Genomic DNA, 21,838 nt, shown 5'->3' with positions numbered 1-21,838 from the left:
AGACATCCAGAGGGACTACAGTTCTATGGAGTTGCAAAGTTTCCTTTTCTGAATTAATGATGTTGTAAGGCAGCTGTCACAATCCACATAGTATGGCCTTGCACAATGTAATGTCGGTGCATGCAATGTGATGGGGTGGAAGTTGAACAAGCCCAGCCAGTGAACCTACTGAAGGACTTTGGTAACTAGATAATACCCCAGATTTTACTGGTTGTCAGACTTCTCAAAGTATAAATGTTAAAGTGATTAAATGACTTAAACCTAATATTTTTAATTTAAAACATTAAAGTTAATACATAAAATGTTGCTTATTGTCTCAAAGCTTTCATTGACCACTCAAGCTATTGACTAATAGTCCAAAATTGATTATGGTCAGAAAAACTGACCAGCAAGTTTGAGCATTCATATGCACACAGAAATTCTGAATTTGGTGGAACTTGCTCTGAGAATCTGAACAGCTGGCATGCCCCCAAGAGCTCCAGCCCATTGTTTCCTGGATACATCTCTTAATAGGCATACCGGTTTGCCAAGGTCAGGCAAATGTCTTTTTTTTTTCAAATCGAAATGAGGTTTTGCTACCCTCTGGATGAAGAAATTTCTGCTTTTATCTGTCCTGAGTTGTTGGTCCTCTAATTCTGGAATTGTGACCATACCACCTCAACTTTTAACCAATGCTGTTAAGCCACTTAGGAATTTTTTACATGCACATGCCTACTACTGTTTATTGCTTCATGCATAAGCACCTTTGAGGTTCTCACCATTTCAAAGTACTCTAGCTTTCTTTGTAATGAAAATTATTAACTTTGCATTTTTCACAATATTTTGTATCAGCCTTCCCATTCTTTTCAACTATTTATCTCCTGAAAGCTCTCTGTATCCTCCTCACAGTCCTCATTGCCAGCAAGCTTGGTGTCTTGGATATGTTACACCTAATTCCCTCATTCACCTATGTTATGAAGAACTGTGTCCCCAGTATTGATCTTTGCTGTGATTCACTAATCACAGCCTCCAAAAATTGACTAGTTTATTCCCCTCTGTTTTCTGTCCTTCAATAAGTCACTAATCCAGATGGTATATTAAACTCAATTCTGTCCATTCAAATTTTGTTTAAAAATGTGAATATGCCTTTCAGAAGACTTATGAAACTACAGAGACACCACATTGCTGGTTCACAAACATCCCTATTGTTTGATATAACCATTAAAAAAAACAATAGTCTTGTCAATTGTAATTTTCCTTTTATAAGTTCATTTTGCCTGATCCTTTTATTATTTTTCTTGTCCTTTGCCACTTCATTAATAATTAATTCTAGCATTTTCCTTAATGTTGATGCCATGTTAGATGTGGTAGATGGTATTCTGTCCTCAAATCAATAGAATTTTGGAAAATTGTAACCAGTGCATCACTGTCTCAGTTCTTATCGCCTTTCAGTTCTGTTAATTTCTCCCATATTAGTTTTTATTAATGTTTCTTATGTACTCTAAGTTTATAGTATCTATTATTTTGAAGAAATGCTCTGATTCCTCTTCCATGAAGATAGACACAAAATATTTGTTTAATTTTGCTGACATTTCTTTATCTGGATCTACTCTTGATCTCATAATAGTCTTTGGTGTCTATGTAAGACCCACACCAACCTTTGATAATCGTTATTTTATATTTGGAAAGACTTTTGATAAGGTTCCCCATGCAAGGCTCCTTCAGGAAGTAAAGAGGCATGGGCTTCAAGGAGACCTTGCTTTGTGGATGCGGAATTGGCTTGCCAGTCGAAGGCAAATGGTCTGCATGGAGGTCGGTGACCAGTGGTGTTCCGCAGGGATCTGTTCTGGGATCCCTCCTCTTTGTGATTTTTATAAGTGATCTGGATGAAGAAGTGGAAGGGTGGGTTAGTAAGTTTGCTGATGACACGAAGGTTTGGGGTGTTGTGAATGGTCTGGAGGGTTGTCAGAGGTTACAGCGAGACACCAATAGGATGCAGTACTGGGCTGAGAAGTGGTAGATGGGCTTTAACCCAGGTAAGTGAAGTGGTTCATTTTGGGTACAATTTGAAGACAGAATGTAATATAAATGGTAAGACTCTTGGCAGTGAGGAGAATCTGAGAGATCTTGGGGTCCATGTTGACAGGATTTTCAAAGCTGCTGCGCAGGTTGACAGTGTTGTTAAGAAGGCATATGGTGTGTTGGCTTTCATCAACCATGGGATTGAATTCAAGAGCCTTGAGGTAATGTTGCAACTATATAGGACCTTGGTAGACCCCACTTAGAGTACTGTGTTCAGTGCTGGTCACCTCACTACAGGAGAGAGTGCAGAGGAGATTTACAAGGATGTTGCCTGGATTGGAGGGCATACCTTATGAGAATAGGTTGAGTGTATTTGGCCTTTTCTCCTTGGAGTGATGGAGGATGAGAAGTGACCTGATAGACGTGTATAAGATGATAAGGGGTAATGATCGTGTGGCTAGCCAGAGGCTTTTTCCCCCAGGGCTGAAATGGCTTTTACGAGGGGGCATCGTTTTAAGGTACTTGGAAATGGGTACAGAGGGGATGTCAGGGGGAAGTTTTTCACACAGAGATTGGTGGGTGCGTGGAATGCACTGCCAGCTGCAGAAGTGGCTACAATAGGGTCTTTTAAGAGCCTCTTGGATAGATACATGAAGCTTAGAAAAATGGAGGGCTATGCATTAGGGGAATTCTAGGCAGTTTCTGGAATAGGTCAAATGGTCAGCACAACATTGTGGGCCGAAGGGCCTGTAATGTGCTGTAAATTTCTATGTTCTTGTGTCCTATGACTTGCAGACTGTTTCTGTTTCTCACCGGCCTACTCAAAACTGAGTAATAAGGTTTTCTCTGCCATGACATTTTTATGAATAGGATGTTAAGGGAGATGAATGTAATAAATGTTTTAATTCTGCTTACACAGCAAAAGACTTTTGTTCCCTTGTGATTTCAAGTTCAAGTTCCTATTTCGTATTGAGTTGTTACCAAGATATGTTTAAGGCACAAAGCATAGAGTGCATTGTAAATTTATTTAGAAGTATGAATGAAATAAAAGCTAGTCATCATATTTTTCCTCCCACTTATTGGGTCTGTTGGAATCTCTTTTTGTTTACTAATGAATATTCTGCAGTTCTGCTTGAGTCACCTTTTGCAATGGTCCATTACAGTGGACACAGCTGAAGACTCGAAAAGAAAACCTTACCCGACTATTCCAGAAGATGCAAGCATACCAGTATGAACAAATCTCTGCAGATCCAGACAAACCCCTGGCCGATGGTGTTAGGGCACTGGACACTGCAGATATCGAAAGGTAACCTTCTGATTTTATCAAGTAGTGTGCTAGACGTTCCTGGAAAGTCATTAGCAGTTTACAATATAGCTTTACTAGCTCTCCTAGTGTTGCATGATGTGGTCATTGCAGTTGCAAAGCAAATGCTTTGAAACTGATGGAACCAAATAACAAAAATGAAATTTGCAACAGTATTTGAGAATGAGAAATTACAGTCTGTGATCCACAATCTGACATGCTGTAAATTACTGACATGTTATACAGTCGACCTTCACCAATCCAACTAATGTAATCCGGTTCCTTCGATAATCCGGCACTCCTCCGGTCCTAATGGTGCCAGATTAGTGAAGGTCGACCTCTCTACTACATAGTATATGTATTCTGAGCATTTATTTTATTTGTTGAGATACAGAAAAGAAAACAAGTCAGAAAATCAAACACATTTACCACCCTTTGCTCTTTATCTGTTGGTATCCTTGTGTAGAAGTATTAATGGCTTCAACTAATCTAGAATCCACTATGTTGGAAATGTTTTCCAGATTTTTTTTGTAACTCCTTGTTTAAAGAAATGTTCCCTGAATGGCCTGAGCCTAATTTTAAAATTATGCTCTTATCTGGATTCTCAGCTAGAGGAAATAATTTATCTTTGCTATACAAAAATCCATCCATCAAATGAAGTCATGATTTCTACAGTTGTTCCTTTTAATTTACCCCTGAAGAGTTTCTGTTACTCTGGTACATCTACACGAAATTTCTACCAAGTGTCTTTGAAATACAGCACCCAGAACATGGGGCAGTAGTCCATGCTTGGTGTAACCAAGGCATTCATTCAAGTGACATATAACTTCAATACATTTGTATGCTAACTCCCTTGAGATTAAGGTCTGGTAGTCATTTTTTTTTCTGTACCTGTCCATTATCTTTATGGAACTGCATGCTATTTCTCTTTCAAAACATTTTAAAACAAATTTGCATTTCCTGCATTTGTTTCTGTAAATTTTGTATTACTGTTTATTTGTTCTGATAGCCTTTTTGAATTTTTATAGATTAAAGGATGTGCAGTCAACTGATGAGCTGCGAGATGTGTATAATCATTTCTTGTTGTATTATGGTCGTGATATTCCAAAAATGCAAAATGCCTTAAAACCAAGTAAGAAGAAATACAAAAAGAATCAGCAAGGTGGAGAGGATGAGGAGGAAGGTTGGTATGTCTCCATTTTCACAGGAAAACATCTGCTCTCTTTTTCTTCCCCATATCAGCACATGAAACTAAATTTAATGAGGAATATTACTTTTGATGTTACTAGACCAGAGTGGTGTCAGAATAAAATAATTTGTTTTTTGTTTTATGGAGTTGATCACTAATGCAGTTACTTAGCCTGACAAGAACAAGCTAGAAATGGCAATCAGCTGCACTGATAATGCAGTGAAAAAATTAGCACATCTACTTTCAGGTTCCATTGCCAGCACAACTGGTGTTATGAATGGCTTTTCGTATTTTATCACATAGTTATAGCCCGAAAGGATCAAAATTATGACAAAAAGTACAAAGTAATTTCAATTTCTCATTCTTATCTGTAGATAAATGAATCTTTCATGTAGTTACACATGTCAGTGTAAATGCCCCCAATTTCTAGCCCTGACGAAAGATCTCGGCTCGAAACGTTGACTGTACCTCTTCCAGTAGATGCTGCCTGGCCTGCTGCGTTCACCAGCAACTTTTGTGTGTGTTGCTTGAAATTCCAGCATCTGCTGATTTCCTCGTGTTTGCGTTTTTCAATTCCTAGCCTGTTCATTTAAAAATGCTTCTGAGTGTAAATGGGTTTAAACACCGAAAGGTTAATTGGTGATTGCTTTTAAGTCTAGATTAACAAGTTGCTGGTTATGACATTGATTTCTTCAGGTATTTGCATTTACTTTTAAAAGCTTTGACAAATGTTTGGGTTTTTGGCCATTCAAAATTCTGTAAATTTCTATTGTACAATGCGTTGGGATGTGAACAAAGAAATAAAAGCAGCAGTGGGCCATTTTATCTAAATATACAATTGTAAGGAATTTTTTTTTAGGAAAATACGCTTAAGATTTCATTTATGTTCCTTTGCTATGAAGGTAGATCAGATATGCTGGGCTTGCTTCTCCCTGGAGATTGAGCGGTAACCTGATAGAAATATATAAAATTGAGAGGCATGAATAGGGTAGACTGTCAGAATCTTTCTCCCATGGTAGGGGGTATCATAAACAAGAAGGACAATGTTGAAGGTGACAAGAAAAAGTTGTAAAGGGGATTTAAGGGGTAAGAGTTATTTTTTTTAACAGACATTTATATTGAACATGCTGCAAGAGAAAGTGGTGAAATCAGATTCAATTTTGCATTTAAAAACTAATTAAACACAAAGGTAGGCAAGCAATAGAAGGATAATGTCCCAGTGAAAACAGCTGAGATTATAGATGGTCCAGAAGGTTGGCATTGGACGTTGTTGACCATTGGGCCCATTTCTGTGCTTTATGACTCTGATAACATTTTCATATTGCCCATAATTTAGTTAATGATAACTTCAGTAAAGGTGACTTTTATTGAAACGTTAATTGAAAGATATTTTGATTTTACATTTCTCAGGAGAGCGTGATGAAGAAGTTGAAGATGATGAACATCATGGACCAGAGCTTAAGCAAGCTTCTCGCAGAGATATGTACACCATTTGCCAGAATGCTGGTCTAGGTAAAGTATTGGAACTTGTTAAACTGGATCTTTGCCTAGAATTGCTTTTTTTTAAAAAATATATTTAAATTGTAATATTAATATTTTTCATTTTAAATATTTTTATTGCATAAAATGGCATTTGTGAGAAACATCTGGATTAAAATAAGAATGTCTGTTGGGCCAATTTTTTGCGTGAATATGAAAATGACATGTTTTCTGTGTGATTAAGTAATGTCACTAAATCCAAAGTGACTTCAAATTACCAGACAGTGGGGAGCAAATTTTCCACTGAATCGAAGGGTTACCCTGAAATGAACTCAAACTGAAATTTGCCTTTTGAGTACAGCAATGCTGTGGTTAGTCTTATTTTGGCACTATTCTACTATTGTATGAATGTAACTTTTAAAAGTATATTCATCCTTTACGTAATTGGAACTATATATAGCAATAAATCGAAATGTACCACTTGTTAACACATCCATCTATTTTATAGATGGGCTTGCAAAGAAATTTGGTCTGACCCCTGAACAGTTTGGTGAAAATCTGAGAGACAGTTACCAGCGTCATGAGACTGAGCAATTTCCAGCAGAACCATTGGAACTGGCAAAAGATTATGTCTGCAGGTTCGTAGTAAAAATTGCTGCTTGATGTTTATATTGGTTTTTGGATATTTGTAGACTCATTTTTGCATTGAAGTAAACTGTGCTTAGATACCTTCTCACTGAATCTGGAAAAAAATAAATTAACTCAGATAATTTTGAACATAATAAACTTTGCAATTGTGAAGCTAATGGATATCTACCTGATAATATTTGCATCTTTCAGTCAATTTCCATCACCTGAGGCTGTATTAGAAGGTTCTCGATACATGGTGGCCATGCAGATTGCCAGAGAACCGTTGGTCAAACAAGTTCTAAGACAAACTTTTCAAGAGAGAGCCAAGATTAATATTACTCCCACAAAGAAAGGCAGAAAGGTAATATGAAATTGATGGGTCTTTGTATAGAAATCAGGGTGATCAAAATTGAAGTATTTATTTTGTCTTCACTTGTATCATATTAAATTCAGGAAGCAAAGGTATGCATTTTTGTTGTGATGCTGTGCATTATCTTTGGATACAAGTCTTACGAGCCATATACTAAGCCCAGCACTGAAACTGAGTAACTGATAATAGTGCAGAGTAAATTTAATCCAAAGTTAAAGGTTGCCTGGAATAAAATAGGTAAACTTAAGTATTTTAATCAAATTATCCCTTATTTTACTTGCAAGGAGCAAAATTATCTAAGGTTTTAAAAAAAAAACAGAATGCTAGAACATTGGTTAGGTAAAGCAATAGTTTTGGAGAGAAAAATATTTGACCCGTCAAATGAGATTCTTCCCCAAATAGTAAAAACCTTGGCCCTGAAACAGAAACTGTTGTCCACCACAGACACTGCCAGATCTGCTGAGTGTTTTAAATCTCAACTACTGCAAAAGTTTTGTCCCTTATGGAAGCATGTGGATAGTTGTCTATTCTTTTAAGATTTTTCATGCACAGTTAAACTCTTAATCATTTGAAACTCTAAACAATTAAACTCTTACAATGCCAGTGGAAGTGGAGGATGTGGAATCGATTTCAACATTTGAAAGAAATTTGGAGAGGTACATGGATGGGAGAGTTATGGAAGGTTATGGTCCAAGTGCAGGTCAATGGGACTAGGCAGATTGATAATTTGGCATGGACTAAATGGGCCGAAGGGCTTGTTTCTGTGCTGTAGTATTCTGTGACCAATGTAAATTGGAATTATGAATACTTTGTTATGATGTGTACTTGTACATTTAAAAATGAAGTATCTGTTTAAGAATCTGATACTTCTGAAAAGATTAGAGAGGGTAGTATATCAGAATTCTGATGTGTAAAGCTTAGCACTTAAATACAGTTCTAGGCAAATGAGGGGATGATTAAGTAATTGAAAAATGTCAGTAATGTATCGAATAAATGCGTGTCTAAAGCACATAAATTTCAGTATTGTAAAACTTGTTTTTACGGTTCCAGGATATTGACGAAGCGCACTTTGCTTACTCTTTCAAATATGTAAAGAATAAGCCTGTCAAAGAATTAAGAGATGATCAGTTCTTGAAGATGTGCCTTGCAGAGGATGATAACTTATTAACTGTGGATATCTGCATTGATATGAAAGGACTAGACGGGTGAGTTGGAATATGATGAGAAAGATACGTACTTGATTCATGGTGCGGCTGTGAGATTGATGTAAGTTTTATGATCACATATTTCAACTCCCAAATAACATGAAAGCAATAATTCCAGTTTAAAAGCAATAGGCACAAAATGCTGGAGGAAATCAGCAGGCTGGGCAGCATCAAGGGAAATGAACAAACAATTGAGGTTTCAGGCCAGGTCCTGATGAATGGCCCAAAATGTCATCTGTTTACTTGTTTCCACAGATGCTGCCTGACCTGCTGAGACCCTCCAGCATTTTGTGTGTATTGCTGTGAATTTCCAGCATTGGCAAAATCTCTTGTGGTTATGATTCTAGTTCAAGACATTTCTAAAAACCAGTTATATTATCCAACAAAGTGTCACATTTTCAGATAATTTCAGTGTAAATACCTGAAGTGTTCATCAGTTTATTGACATTACTTGAAGGCTGTAAATTCCTTTTTCAATATTGAAGAAGAATGTCAATGAACGCCGCTTCTGAGGTAAATTTAACAGTACATGCGCTTCAGAAGTTACCATCGGTTTTGAGTTATTATGATAGCGAGTGCTGATAGTTTCTTCATCATTACAACTGGAAAATTGATTGTCCCTTGATATGTAAGCAGACGAAGTACTGTATTCAGAATGTAACCTCGTATCTTATTAGATAATGAATTTGATTTATGGTTATATTTCCCACCTTTTAGGTATGGAAATGACCAGAGTTATTTTGATGAAATCAAGCAATTTTATTACCGTGATGAATTCAGCCACCAAGTGCAAGAGTGGAATAGACAACGCAGCATGGCAATTGAACGAGCATTGAATCAATTCTTGTACCCACAGATGGGCAAGGAGCTGAAAAACAAACTGCTGAATGAGGCACGAGACTACATTTGCAAGGTATTTAATGAATACTTAACTTCTGCTTTGGGCATTAAACTTTTTGTTTCGTAGTATAGGGTCATGTCTATGATTCATACTTGTGATGTTTTTAATTCCCTCTGTAATCTGATGCATGTAACTTTCTATCTGGCAAATTAATAGTAATGGACACTTAGTCGCAAAGTGGTAAATGTTCTATTCACAGAAAGAGGCAGGATGCAGAAAAAGTGGGTTCAAATGTCACTTATTTTGAACCTGTGAAATGTATTAATTAAAACCATTGTTAAAAAACTTTTGATGCTTTAAAAGTTGGTCCTTTCCTGAAAATGCCTATTGTTACAAATGCAGGCACTTCTAAAGTGCTTTTCAATTCTATCATGGTTTATTCAGGCACCACTTTTCTAAGTGCCATCCCAAAAGAAAATTTTTTTCATCTTAATATTTGTAATTTGAAGCCGGCAGTTCCTTGTAAAATGTGCTTAGCCGAAATCAACCTACTTATAAATAAAAATGTGAACTTCCTGCTCAAGACCACTTATAATATAAATTGTTAGTAAATATACTTTTGCTCAAAGTGTGCAATGGAAAATTATAAGGTTAATTATCAATGTATTACTAGGTTTTAATATGTTAACTAATAACTCTGATGCTTGAATGTAATTAATGCCAGCTAGAAGTCTTGTGACCAGCTTGTCAGTCATAAATACCTGATTATTTTTTCTTTGCTCTTGACTGTTTGCTTGAAATCAAATCTCCTTTTAACAAAAGATGTTATCTTCTGTGAATCGTCTCTGTTAGTGTTGTAGTCGCAAACTTTACAATTGGTTGAAGGTCGCACCATATCGACCTGACCAACAAAATGAAGAAGATGATGACGATTTTATGGAGGAAAATCAGAGTAAAGGTGTTCGAGTGTTGGGTCTGGCATTTGCAAGTGAAAGGTATGTGTGCAAGAAAAGACTTGTATACGTGAACAATTGTTCAGAGATAGAGAAAATTTTGGTTTCCAAAGTAGGATGTTGCTTATGTTTTGAAAAGTGGTTGCAGTAAAGATTGGTTTAAATTACTTCCACTGTGGTACAGTATATAAATAATTTAGTGGTTCAACAGAACTATGTATATTTAAGTCTTTTAGTTGATAGTTAAGCTGGGCAAATTTACAGAATTTCCTTAAATATTTCAGAAAGATTCAAAGTATATTTATTGTCAAGAAATGTATTAGTTATACAACCTTGAGACTTGTTTGCTGACAGGCAGTCACAAAGCAAGAAACCCAAAATCACTCAATTTAAAAATACCAACCCTCAGTGCTCACAGAGAAAGAGAAAAATACACAAAGCATGCAAACAGTAGAAGTAAGCAACAACAGCATTTTGAACCAAATTGAGACCTTCTATCCAAATTATTGAATCCATACTGCCTCATAAAATACAGTGTAATGCAGAGCAGACACAGTACACGGTGTGGAGTTTTAAGAAGAGTTTGTCCTAGTTTTGTACTTTACCTTGTGTACTTTAGTGAAGTGCAAGGACTGGTGACGCACTTAATGATTTGACTGTCGAATCAGTATTATCTGAAAAAGGGAAACTTTGCTTAACACATTGATTGAACTTTGCTTTTGAGTGTAATCTCAACCTTGCATTGTATCTCTATATCGTTTAGTGAATCTTGTCAAAATTTCTGTTTCTCTTTAAAAGTAATTAAAGTTGAGAATTTCCTGTGCACACAAGGCTACTACAGGTCCACAATCCCTTATCCGAAATCCTCGGGGCCAGTTGCGTTTTGGAATTAAGAATTTTTCGGATTTCAGACCTCCCAATACCAAAAAAACAAGTATGCTCAAGTCCCTTATTTAACCTAGCTCAGTGCGGTGGACTTTAAGACCCAGCGGCGCACCAAACCTAGGCACATCCTCCCGTATACTTTAAATCATCTCTAGGTTACTTATAATACCTAATACAATGTAAATGCTATATAAATAATTGTTATACTATATTGTTTAGGGAATAATGACAAGAAGAAATTTTATTTCCAACAAAAACATTCAATAGAACATAAAAATATACAGCTTCAAACGAACTGAATCAAACACATGGTAAATGACTTATTGGAATAAATGTAGAACGTCACTGTCACTATAAAACTTCAGTAACTTGTCCTTCTGTTTATTTAAATCATATACTGAAGTAGTTTCGACACTATTTTCTTCAGTAAGACGCCACACAGACACACCATGATCAAGCTTCTGCAATAACTCCACTTTCTGCGTTATTGATAGAGAAGATTCCTTTTTTTTTCCTCATTGTTACTCTTGGGGGTATCTGCAGCTCTTTTTGACATTTTCACAGTGAAATTAAACACAAAGTCAACAGTGAACACAAAATATCAGCGAACAGTAAATGTACGTGTAACCAGTACGAGCGCTGAGCCACAACTGACGTCTGGCGGCCTCTGCTAGCGCTGCCACGTCACACCTGAGTGACATCAACTGTTGGTGAAAAAAACTTCGGTTTTCGGAGCTTTTTGGATTTCAGAATTTCGGATAAAGGAATGTGCATCTGTACTTTGTATGAGGTGGAATCAATATTACTAATTTGCTTTACAGTCTCATTTATCGTGTGCTTTGAAATTGAAATCTATAAAGGCAGAACAGTTGAAATTCATCTATTTGAAGAACAGTCAGCCAGCAAACAATCAAGGCTAGTAGCCGCCCTTTTTTGTGCTTTAGCCAAAACTATGTTGCGCATTCAACTAATTTAGGCCACATTGTAAAGTCTGGAAATCTTTTTTATTGAATCATTTTAGCCCCACCTTGTCATGCTGAATAAGGTTTGCAGGGCTGGCAAGAGAGACAGAAAACATTGCGGATAAGAATATTAATCATTTATTTACAAACAGTAAAATTTCAACCAAACGTTCATGTTCCCCAAGTTAGACACTACAAAGCTGAATATTCAGCAACATACATACATTCAACAAACATACTTAGATAAAGGGCACAGAGAGTATACTTTCCCAGTGGTCATGCGCACCGCTTGCCTTAAACAAAGGAAGAGAGGTAGAACCTTCCACACGTACTCTGTATATACCCAGGATATATATTAGGCAGTTGGCCAATGGGAAAAACAGCTGCAGTTTCTAAGCTAACCCAGTGCGACAAAGTGACTTTTAACAATTAAAATAAGACACGCTCCCACAAGACACACTTCTATCCTTGACTTCTGATACTTTTTTCAGTACTATCAGAAATTATTGATGGGGGAGGGGTGCTCTGCAACCATCATGCTGGTTGGTGTTGAGGCCCCTGGATTTCAATTGGCTTGCTTTCTTCATGAGCACTGATTTTTGCATTAAATACATCAGACTCAGTTTAATCTACAAGATGAGATGGTTAAATTCCAAATAGGATGCATATATGAGAATTGACTGATCTTGCAACTCAATGTTCTTGTAGACTGTTTTAAATAAACCACTGTAGATTTGTTATTTGCAGGCTCATGGACCCATGAAAACTTGTTTTTGTGTGTTTTTTTACTAGGGATACACCAGCCTTCTGTTCTCTTGTCAATGGAGAAGGGGAAGTGACAGACTTCCTCCGTCTGCCATATTTCTTAAAACGTAGGAATGCTTGGCGAGAGGAAGAACGAGAAAGGAAGGTAAAATTATTGTTTCAGTGCTTTGAAGCTCAGACTTGATTGATGCTAAACAAGGTTGTACCCAGTCTGAAGCCAAGGATCTAATGGATGAGAGACAGTGGATGTTACATGCTTGGATTTGAGACTAACAGTGTCGGCATTTATTCTCTCTTCTTAATTTCTCTTGGATAGATGACAAATGCTCCATTCACTAAAAGTTGTGCCCTGCTTTAACAAGGCCGTTTTAAATTAAAGGCAAATTAAAAATGAGGATTTGTTCCTTGAGAGAGAGAAATAAAAAGTAGGGAAGTTTTGTACTAAGTCTATATAGAGCCGCCTTTGTCAGTGGAGAGAGTGGAGGAAAATTTACAATAATGAATTATAAGGATGTGACTATGCTAGAGAGTGCAAAAAAGTATTCACAAGGTTGTTGCAACACACATCAAAGTTGCTGGTGAACGCAGCAGGCCAGGCAGCATCTCTAGGAAGAGGTACAGTCGACGTTTCAGGCCGAGACCCTTCGTCAGGACTAACTGAAGGAAGAGCTAGTAAGAGATTTGAAAGTGGGAGGGGGAGGGAGAGATCCAAAATGATAGGAGAAGACAGGAGGGGGAGGGATGGAGCCAAGAGCTGGACGGGTGATTGGCAAAAGAGATATGAGAGGATCATGGGACAGGAGGCCCTGGGAAAGTGAGGGGGGGGGGAATCCAGAGGATGGGCAAGGGGTATAGTCAGAGGGAGAAAAAGGAGAGAGAGAGAAAGAATGTGTATATATAAATAATGGATGGGGTACGAGGGGGAGGTGGGGCATTAGCGGAAGTCAATGTTCATGCCATCAGGTTGGAGGCTACCCAGACCAAATATAAGGTGTTGTTCCTCCAACCTGAGTGTGGCTTCATCTTTACAGTAGAGGAGGCCGTGGATAGACATGTCAGAATGGGAATGGGATGTGGAATTAAAATGTGTGGCCACTGGGAGATCCTGCTTTCTCTGGCAGACAGAGTGTAGATGTTCAGCAAAGCGGTCTCCCAGTCTGCGTCGGGTCTCGCCAATATATAGAAGGCCACATCGGGAGCACCGGACGCAGTACATCACCCCAGCCGACTCAATGGTGGTGAGGGAGGAAGTGTAAGGGCATGTGTAGCATTTGTTCCGCTTACAAGGATAAGTGCCAGGAGGGAGATCAGTGGTGACCCACTGATCTCCCTCCTGGCACTTGTCCTTGTAAGCGGAACAAGTGCTACACATGCCCTTACACTTCCTCCCTCACCACCATTCAGGGCCCCAGACAGTCCTTCCAGGTGAGGCGACACTTCACCTGTGAGTCGGCTGGGGTGATATACTGCGTCCAGTGCTCCCTATGTGGCCTTCTATATATTGGCGAGACCCGACGCAGACTGGGAGATCGTTTTGCTGAACACCTACGCTCTGTCCGCCAGAGAAAGCAGGATCTCCCAGGGGCCACACATTTTAATTCCACATCCCATTCCCATTCTGACATGGCTATCCACGGCCTCCTCTACTGTGAAGATGAAGCCACACTCAGGTTGGAGGAACAACACCTTATATTCCGTCTGGGTAGCCTCCAACCTGATGGCATGAACATTGACTTCTCTAACTTCCGCTAATGCCCCACCTCCCCCTCATACCCCAACCGTTATTTATATACACACACATTCTTTCTCTCACTCTCCTTTTTCTCCCTCTGTCCCTCTGACTATACCCCTTGCCCATCCTCTGGGTCCCCCCCCCCCGCCCTTTCCTTCTCCCCGGGCCTCCTGTCCCATGATCCTCTCATATCCCTTTTTCCAATCACCTGTCCAGCTCTTGGCTCCATCCCTCCCTCTCCTGTCTTCTCCTATCATTTTGGATCTCCCCCTCCCCCTCCCACTTTCAAATCTCTTACTAGCTCTTCTTTCAGTTAGTCCTGACGAAGGGTCTCGGCCTGAAACGCCGACTGTACCTCTTCCTAGAGATGCTGCCTGGCCTGCTGCGATCACCAGCAACTTTGTGTGTTGCTTGAATTTCCAGCATCTGCAGAATTCCTCGTGTTCACAAGGTTGTTGCTGGGATTGAAAAACCTTTTGACTTTTTCCCTGAAGTGGGAGGTTGAGTGGTGGTCGTATAGAGGTTTATAAAATCAAAGCTTAAATGATTCCAGGAATTTTTTTATCTTAGCTAGAGACGCCTAAAACTAGATGATAGGTTTAAGATGAGAAGGGAAAGACTGAAAGAAGATTTTGGGTGAAAAAATTTCCATGTAAAGGATGGTGGGAGTATGGATTGAGCTGTTAGAGGAAGTGGTAGAGCTGGGTGCATTTACAATGTTAAACAAACATTGACATATATGGGTCAAATGAAGGCAAAAAGGATAGGAATAGGATAAGCATTATGATCAGCGTGGACGAGTTGGATCAAGGGGCTTGTTTCCATGTTTATATCTCTGGTAATAGAAATGTTAGAATGAATGCATTGTGGAAAAGGTGATCAGTTTGGATATCATTTCTCGTAAGAAATGTTTGCTGAAGGATGATTTTGTAAAAGTCTTTAAAGTAATGAAGGCTTTTGATAGTGAATTCAAGGAGATTTTTCCTCTTCTGGGAATATGTATATAGAAAACCTACAGCACAATACAGAGCCTTCAGCCCACAATGCTGTGCCGAACATGTACGTACTTTAGAAGTTACCTCAGATTACCCATAGCCTTCTATTTTTCTAAGCTCCATGTGCCTATCCAGGAGCTTCTCAAAAGACCCTATCATATCCGCCTCCACCACCATCACCGGCAGCCCATTCCACACACTCACCACTTTCTGTGTTTTTAAAAAGAACTTACCCCAACATCTCCTCTGTATCTACTTCCAAGCACCTCAAAACTATGTCCTCTTGTGTTAGTCATAAATTGGCCATTAATTTAAGATAATCATGAACTCCAACAGGAAATTACAACTTTCATTTGCTTTGAGTATTGAACTGGATGTAGCTAAAGTGTGGTTGATAGCAAGTGACCAATGAAGGTGAGCTGCTGCAGATAATTTTCATAATTGGAATTGCATCCAGATGGTTTAAGAGCAGGAATAAATAATAATTGCATATAGTTTCAGAAGTATTAACGTGTGCAACAGGTGGCAAAGTTAATTTGGTATAGGGAATGGAAGGTAATTTATTAGGCAGGCTACATTATGTGCTAGGTTGGAGATATTCAAGGCATTCAAGCAGATTCAGATTCAAAAAAAAACAAAGTTTACCCTTTCCTCTTAAAAAGCAGCCAGGACCATGTTACATATTCTACTAAGTGGAGGTATGTAAAGGGTTTAGTAATTGTATGCATTATTTTCTTGCCCAAGTGGTTATTTCCTTTTAGGCTTCAGCTCAGTTACTATTCTCATCCAGTCAAACTTTTATTAATCCACCGTAAATATCAGAGAAAATATACAGAGCTCAAGAATGTAGAAGCTTGTAATATAAAATAGCTAGCTTTTCCGTAAAGACTGTGTATTCTGCATCTTTTTGTGATAGCTTTCCAATATTTCCTGTTTTATTTGTGCAAGTTATTTTTATTAGACTCTAGTTTGTCTTTTAATATTTATGTCCCTTTGTCATCAATAGAATAGTAACTGCATGCAGAATCAAAAGAAACAAATTCTAATCCTTAAAGTAAATTAAGTTGGAGTCCAGCAACTCAGTTCTGTATATCCCTATCCACAGGCACATGATATTGAAACCTTGAAGAAGTTTCTGTTGAGTAAGAAGCCTCATGTTGTGGCTGTTGGCGGAGAAAATAGGTGAGAATTAATTTTGTTGAGTTAGTATTTAGACAAGGAATGATTTTTTTATCTCAAGCAAAATTCAAGTTGTTTTGCATTTGTCAATTCTTTCATTGAACTGTTTAGAACCTTGATTCACTCAAAAGTGTTATTTTTTAAAATAAAATTGACATTTTTCAATAGAAAAGACACAAATTTGCATCTACAATACTATACCAAAGTCTTAGCACATGCATTTAGTTATTTATTGTGTAACCACTATGTCAGTAGTAGAAGTGTACAGTTTGGTACAGTGTTTCCCAATGTGCTAAATCTATTTGGGGTCTCGGAGAGGCTAGTCATTTTCTTTGTAAAAGAATAAAACTATAGCTTGTTTAACATACACACAAAAGATTCTGAAGTTGTTGGAAAACGCATACGAAATGCTGGAGGAACTCAGCAGGTCAGAGAGCATCAATGGAAAAGAATAAACAGCCGGTGTTTCAGGTTCTGATGAAGTGTCTCAGCCCGAAACATCGCCTTTTTATTCCTTTCGGTACGTGCTGCCTGACCAGTGAGTTCCTCCAGCATTTTGTATATATAGCCAGTTTAACCAACCCATCTCAAAAGCAATAGATTCAATTTGGTAATAATTCCTTTGACTTTCTTTTAAATACTTGCATTGGTTGTTTTGTTCTTATGAATATTAGCATAAAAGTGTTCTCTTTTGCATAGCTGACGTACATTACTCATAAGAAATAAAAGTTATGATTGCTTCTCCGCCTAGAGATGCACTTATGGTTGTAGAGGACATAAAGCGAATAGTGAATGAACTGGAGCAGGAGCATCAAATGTCGCCTATCGGAGTGCATTTAGTAGACAATGAGCTAGCTCTCCTCTACATGAACAGCAAAAAGTCCGAGGTAAGAAATGGATAACTAGAAGCAACCTGAAAATGAACTGGCTACAAGTGGAAAATGAAAGAAAGCCAACCTACAAAGATGAGCAGTATATTGTACATTATAGAAATTGTACTATGACATGGTATATTGTTCAAATTTGTATATTAATATACAGATCACCTTAAAATCATTTAGTGGCATTTTCATGTGTGTGCCATTTGGTGGAAATCTGAAGTGTGGTTTTTATTAGCTTCTTTCTATCCATTCTCCATGTCAACAGTGTTAGAGATGCCAGACTGAGGATTTCAGTCATAAAGAGACTGGGTAAATTGGGATTGTTTTCCCTGGAATGAAGAAGGCTGAGAGGTGATTTTAGATATATAAAATTATAAGAGGTATAGATACAGTAGATAGTCAGAATCTTTTTAATGTGAGAGAATTGAATTTAAAGAGTATCTGAGGTTTTTTTTCTCACAATGGCTACCTGTAACACTGCTAGAGTACGTGGTGGAATGACATACAATTAATACATTTGAGAGGCATTTAGACAAAATGTAGAAAAATATATACCTAATCTAGGAAAATTATATTAGTGTAGATAAGCATAGGGTTAGCCTGAAGTGGTCGTCAAAAGGTCAAGTTTCTCTGCTATATGACTTGACTCTTCAAAAAGAATCAGTTGTTCTCCTTATTTTACAATCTACAGAGTCTCACAGTTATCTTGAATATACCCATCTTCCTACCTTGTCACTTGTAAAACTGCTATTTCCTTCTCACAGTTCCTCCTCTTCTGCTGCATCTGTTCTCAGATGAGGATTGCCCTTCCACCACTATTAATGCTGACCTCATCCACACCTCCATTTTCCCACGCATCTTACCTCATCCTACAACTGTTATAACAGGGATATGGTTCTCTTGTCCTTGCCTATTACCCCCTGAGCCTCCATATCGAGCACATAATTCTCCATAGCTTCTGCCTTGTCCAAAGGATCCTATCAATTAAGCAGATCTTCCTTCCTCCACACTCCACATCCCTCTGCTTTCCTTAAGGATTACTTCCCTGTCCACTCATCTGTCCCCATTGATCTCCCTCCTGACAGTTATCTCTGCAATTATGTTAATTTCTACCTTCCCCTATTCCTCCTCCCTCACTGCCACTTGGGACCCAAAGCAGTCCTTCCAAGTGAGGCAATACTTCACCTGTGGGTCTGTAGTCATCTGTTGCATCTGGTGTTCTTGATGCATCCTCCTCTGCAACATTGAGACACCGAGACAGAAGGGACCACTTTGTTGAACACCTTTACTCTGTCCACCTCAAAAGGCAGGATCTCCCAGTGGCTACCCATTTTGGTTAGAGAAGCAACCCTTCATTCCATCTGGGTAGCTTCCAGTCTGATAGCATGAACATCGATTTCTCCAACTTCTGGTAATTTTTTTCTCCCTTCCTCCTCTTTTTCCACTCCCCATCCTGGTTACCTTCTCACCTGCTCATCATCTTCCTCTGGTTCACTTGCTCCTCCTTTTTTCTCCCCATAGTCCAATATTTCCTATTAGATTCCTCCTTTAGCCCTTTACTACTTCTACCTATCCTTCCCCAGCTTGTCATTTCATTCCCTGCAGCCCCTTCCGCACTCACTTTCCCCCTTACCTGCTCGCATCTATCACCTGCAAGCTTGAACTATTTCCCCTGCCCGCCCCATTTTCTTATTCTGGCTTCTGCCCTCTTCCTTTCCAGGCTTGATGAAGGGTCTCAGCCTGAAACATTGGCTGTTCCCCTCCATAGATGCTGCCTGACAGGTTGAGTCCCTCCAGCATTTTGTGTGTGTTGCTCAAAATTTCCAGCATCTGTAAAATATCTTAAGTTTATAGTTGTACATTTTTGATGCTAATCATCCAGCAAGTTAGGGATGAAAGATACTGGCAGAAGACTGGAAGCATTTTTGCAAATACAATTTAGTGAGAGGGAGGTATCAAGGAAAGAAGACGGGATCTTTCATTTTCTTCCCTTGTCTACTAGAATGACTTCAGGGATTATCCACCACTATTACGTCAGGCAGTATCGCTCGCTCGCCAGGTGCAGGATCCACTTGTCGAGTTTGCTCAAGTTTGTGGGACAGATGATGACATTGTTTGTCTCAAATTCCATCCTTTGCAGGTAATTTGTTATTTCAAGCTTTCAAGCATTTTTTAAAGGAAAACACTGAAAATTAAATTTTTTTCTATTACAACTGTAAGGAAGTGAATTTTGATTGATTTGTGTGCTATGTATGGTAAGTTTGGGTGAGCTCCCAACAATTTAATTGATAATTGTCAGTGATGTATAGATGATTGTTGTGTACTTAATTTTGTATCATCACGCTTTTAGAACACAAAGTGAATGTTAAAAAGATGCTGTTGACCTTCTTAAAGCTAGTTTCTGACAGTAATTTAATCCTAGTCTGTAGTATTAAGGATGTGTTATTAGTAGGATAAAGTTAATTCTCTTTCTTATTGTACTTCAAGAGAAATATTGGCTGAATCACATAACCAGTACTACTTTCCCTCTGTCAATTCACTGAGAGGTTTAAACCACTTTCTTGGTATTTTCTTGCCTCATCTGCGCCCCCCCCCCCCAAATCTCAGGAACAAGTAATAAAAGAAGAATTGCTGAATGCACTTTACTGTGAGTTCATTAACCGAGTGAATGAAGTAGGTGTGGATGTAAACAGAGCAATAACTCATCCACATACTCAAGCACTAGTTCAGTATGTTTGTGGTTTAGGACCTCGTAAAGGATCGCACCTACAGAAGGTAAGAAAGTAAACTACCTGTACACTGTTAAGAATGTGTTAACAATGTATTAAAGGGAAGCATTTAGAAGATAATGCAACAACACAGTACCCATTTATCCATTACATGGCCACCTTCCCCTATGTCTTTAATATCCAGTAACTTTTTGATTGCTGACCCTTTTTGATTTTCAGTCCTTTGATTTTGCCTGTCAGGGATATACTTAGTGGCTGAGCTTATATAGCCCTCCTTTATGGGGAATTCCATACATTTACTACCTTCTGGGTATAGAAGTTTCTTCTCACTTTAGTTGTTTGGAGCCGAATCCCTTATGTTCTATGAATTGTAATGAGTTACATAGAACTTAAAATAACAAAAATGCATGCCTTCTTAGTCAAGCCTTCCACTCAGTAAATCCAATTTGTTTAAAATGTTTCCTGAAGCAGAAAATTTAATGGGCATTTTGGAAGGGAGTGGGGAACAATGGGGTCAAATGCATTGAGAGGAAAGAGTGGCACCAGATTGCTATATTTAAAGGTTTTATTTTTAGAGTAAACTTGCTTATAGGAAAGATTTTAAATAAAGATTAAGCATTCTCAATCAGTCATTTGCAATGTTGGCAATGTTATTAGTTACCCAACAAATATATAATTATTTGGTTGCATTTTTACAGAAATATAAAATGACTTCATTTTAATTGCTAGTTACTTAATACTGATATGTTCTACAACCATATCTGAAAAAATAAAGCTGATATGTATAGTTTTGTGAACTACTGTTGCAGTATAATTGTGTATATTTGACTTTTATGTACTCATCACACTAACAGATAGTTATTTTGTACAGATCCTCAAACAGAATAATACTCGCTTGGAAAATAGGACGCAGCTGGTTACGATGTGTCATATGGGTCCAAAGGTCTTCATCAATTGTGCAGGATTTATTAAAATAGATACTGCGTCGTTAGGGGACAGGTTAGTCTTAAGAGTACTGGCGTACACTTTCTGAAGCTGGACAGCATTAATCATATCCCCAGTCATTTTCCTAAGAATTTGTAAATGAAAATTGTCTAAATATATGATTACCATGGCAAATCAACTGTATGCCACTGCAATTATTACAGTGTGTACAGCCTCTGAGTGCAGGGTTTCATGATGGTTTCTTTGTAAATACAGTGCTAATTCTTTTAAAGATTAAGTTTTATTACCTATGTAAGCATTCCATAACAACTTCCAAGCGTCTGTTTAGTAGTTAAACTTGTAATTTTGTACTTGTATTTGAAAGGTATTGGCAGCAGATTTCCAAATCATTAATTATCCTAATTTTGTAAAATATCTGTCCTCATTTAATTGTTGAGTATGTCTTTTTGTTGTAATATAAAGTAATGCAGAACTTGTGTGGTAAGTTCGATTAAAAAAAACAAATTCAAAAGTTAAGAATTTTTATCTTATAACCAAATACAATTAACATTTATTAAAATGAAAAGTAAATTGTTGTGTAGAAAAAAATCATATATTCATTAAAAATGATTCATTTCTTTAGCCAGTCAAGTTGTGAGGAATCAGAAAGCAAGAATTATTCAATTAGTTGTCAATTTTGAATGATATTAACGGAACTAAAGTATAGTCCTATTTCTGTTGAAGAAATCTCCTTCAACTCATTCAAAATTCTTCCACTTCACTAGCGTAAGAAAAACTTATGTTCTGTACATTGG

At 37.9% G+C, this 21,838-nt stretch overlaps 1 protein-coding gene across 1 annotated transcript in view; it reads left to right on the top strand.

Moving 5' to 3' along the window:
• The window catches only part of supt6h (SPT6 homolog, histone chaperone and transcription elongation factor), a 73,937-nt gene that overhangs the window by 24,156 nt on the left and 27,943 nt on the right, over nt 1-21,838 (top strand). The window contains exons 11-24 of the mRNA XM_063031795.1: nt 3,165-3,307; nt 4,333-4,487; nt 5,904-6,005; nt 6,481-6,610; nt 6,813-6,963; nt 8,023-8,177; nt 8,895-9,090; nt 9,871-10,013; nt 12,611-12,728; nt 16,416-16,492; nt 17,241-17,376; nt 19,373-19,510; nt 19,978-20,145; nt 20,971-21,098. Coding sequence (XP_062887865.1) covers nt 3,165-3,307; nt 4,333-4,487; nt 5,904-6,005; nt 6,481-6,610; nt 6,813-6,963; nt 8,023-8,177; nt 8,895-9,090; nt 9,871-10,013; nt 12,611-12,728; nt 16,416-16,492; nt 17,241-17,376; nt 19,373-19,510; nt 19,978-20,145; nt 20,971-21,098 — 1,940 coding nt within the window. The remainder of the gene's footprint in view (nt 1-3,164; nt 3,308-4,332; nt 4,488-5,903; nt 6,006-6,480; nt 6,611-6,812; nt 6,964-8,022; nt 8,178-8,894; nt 9,091-9,870; nt 10,014-12,610; nt 12,729-16,415; nt 16,493-17,240; nt 17,377-19,372; nt 19,511-19,977; nt 20,146-20,970; nt 21,099-21,838) is intronic.

Source organism: Mobula hypostoma, chromosome 23, assembly GCF_963921235.1.
Source record: "Mobula hypostoma chromosome 23, sMobHyp1.1, whole genome shotgun sequence".
In the NCBI taxonomy this organism is placed as follows: Eukaryota; Metazoa; Chordata; class Chondrichthyes; order Myliobatiformes; family Myliobatidae; genus Mobula; species Mobula hypostoma.
This window is presented reverse-complemented; position numbering and strand designations above follow the sequence as displayed.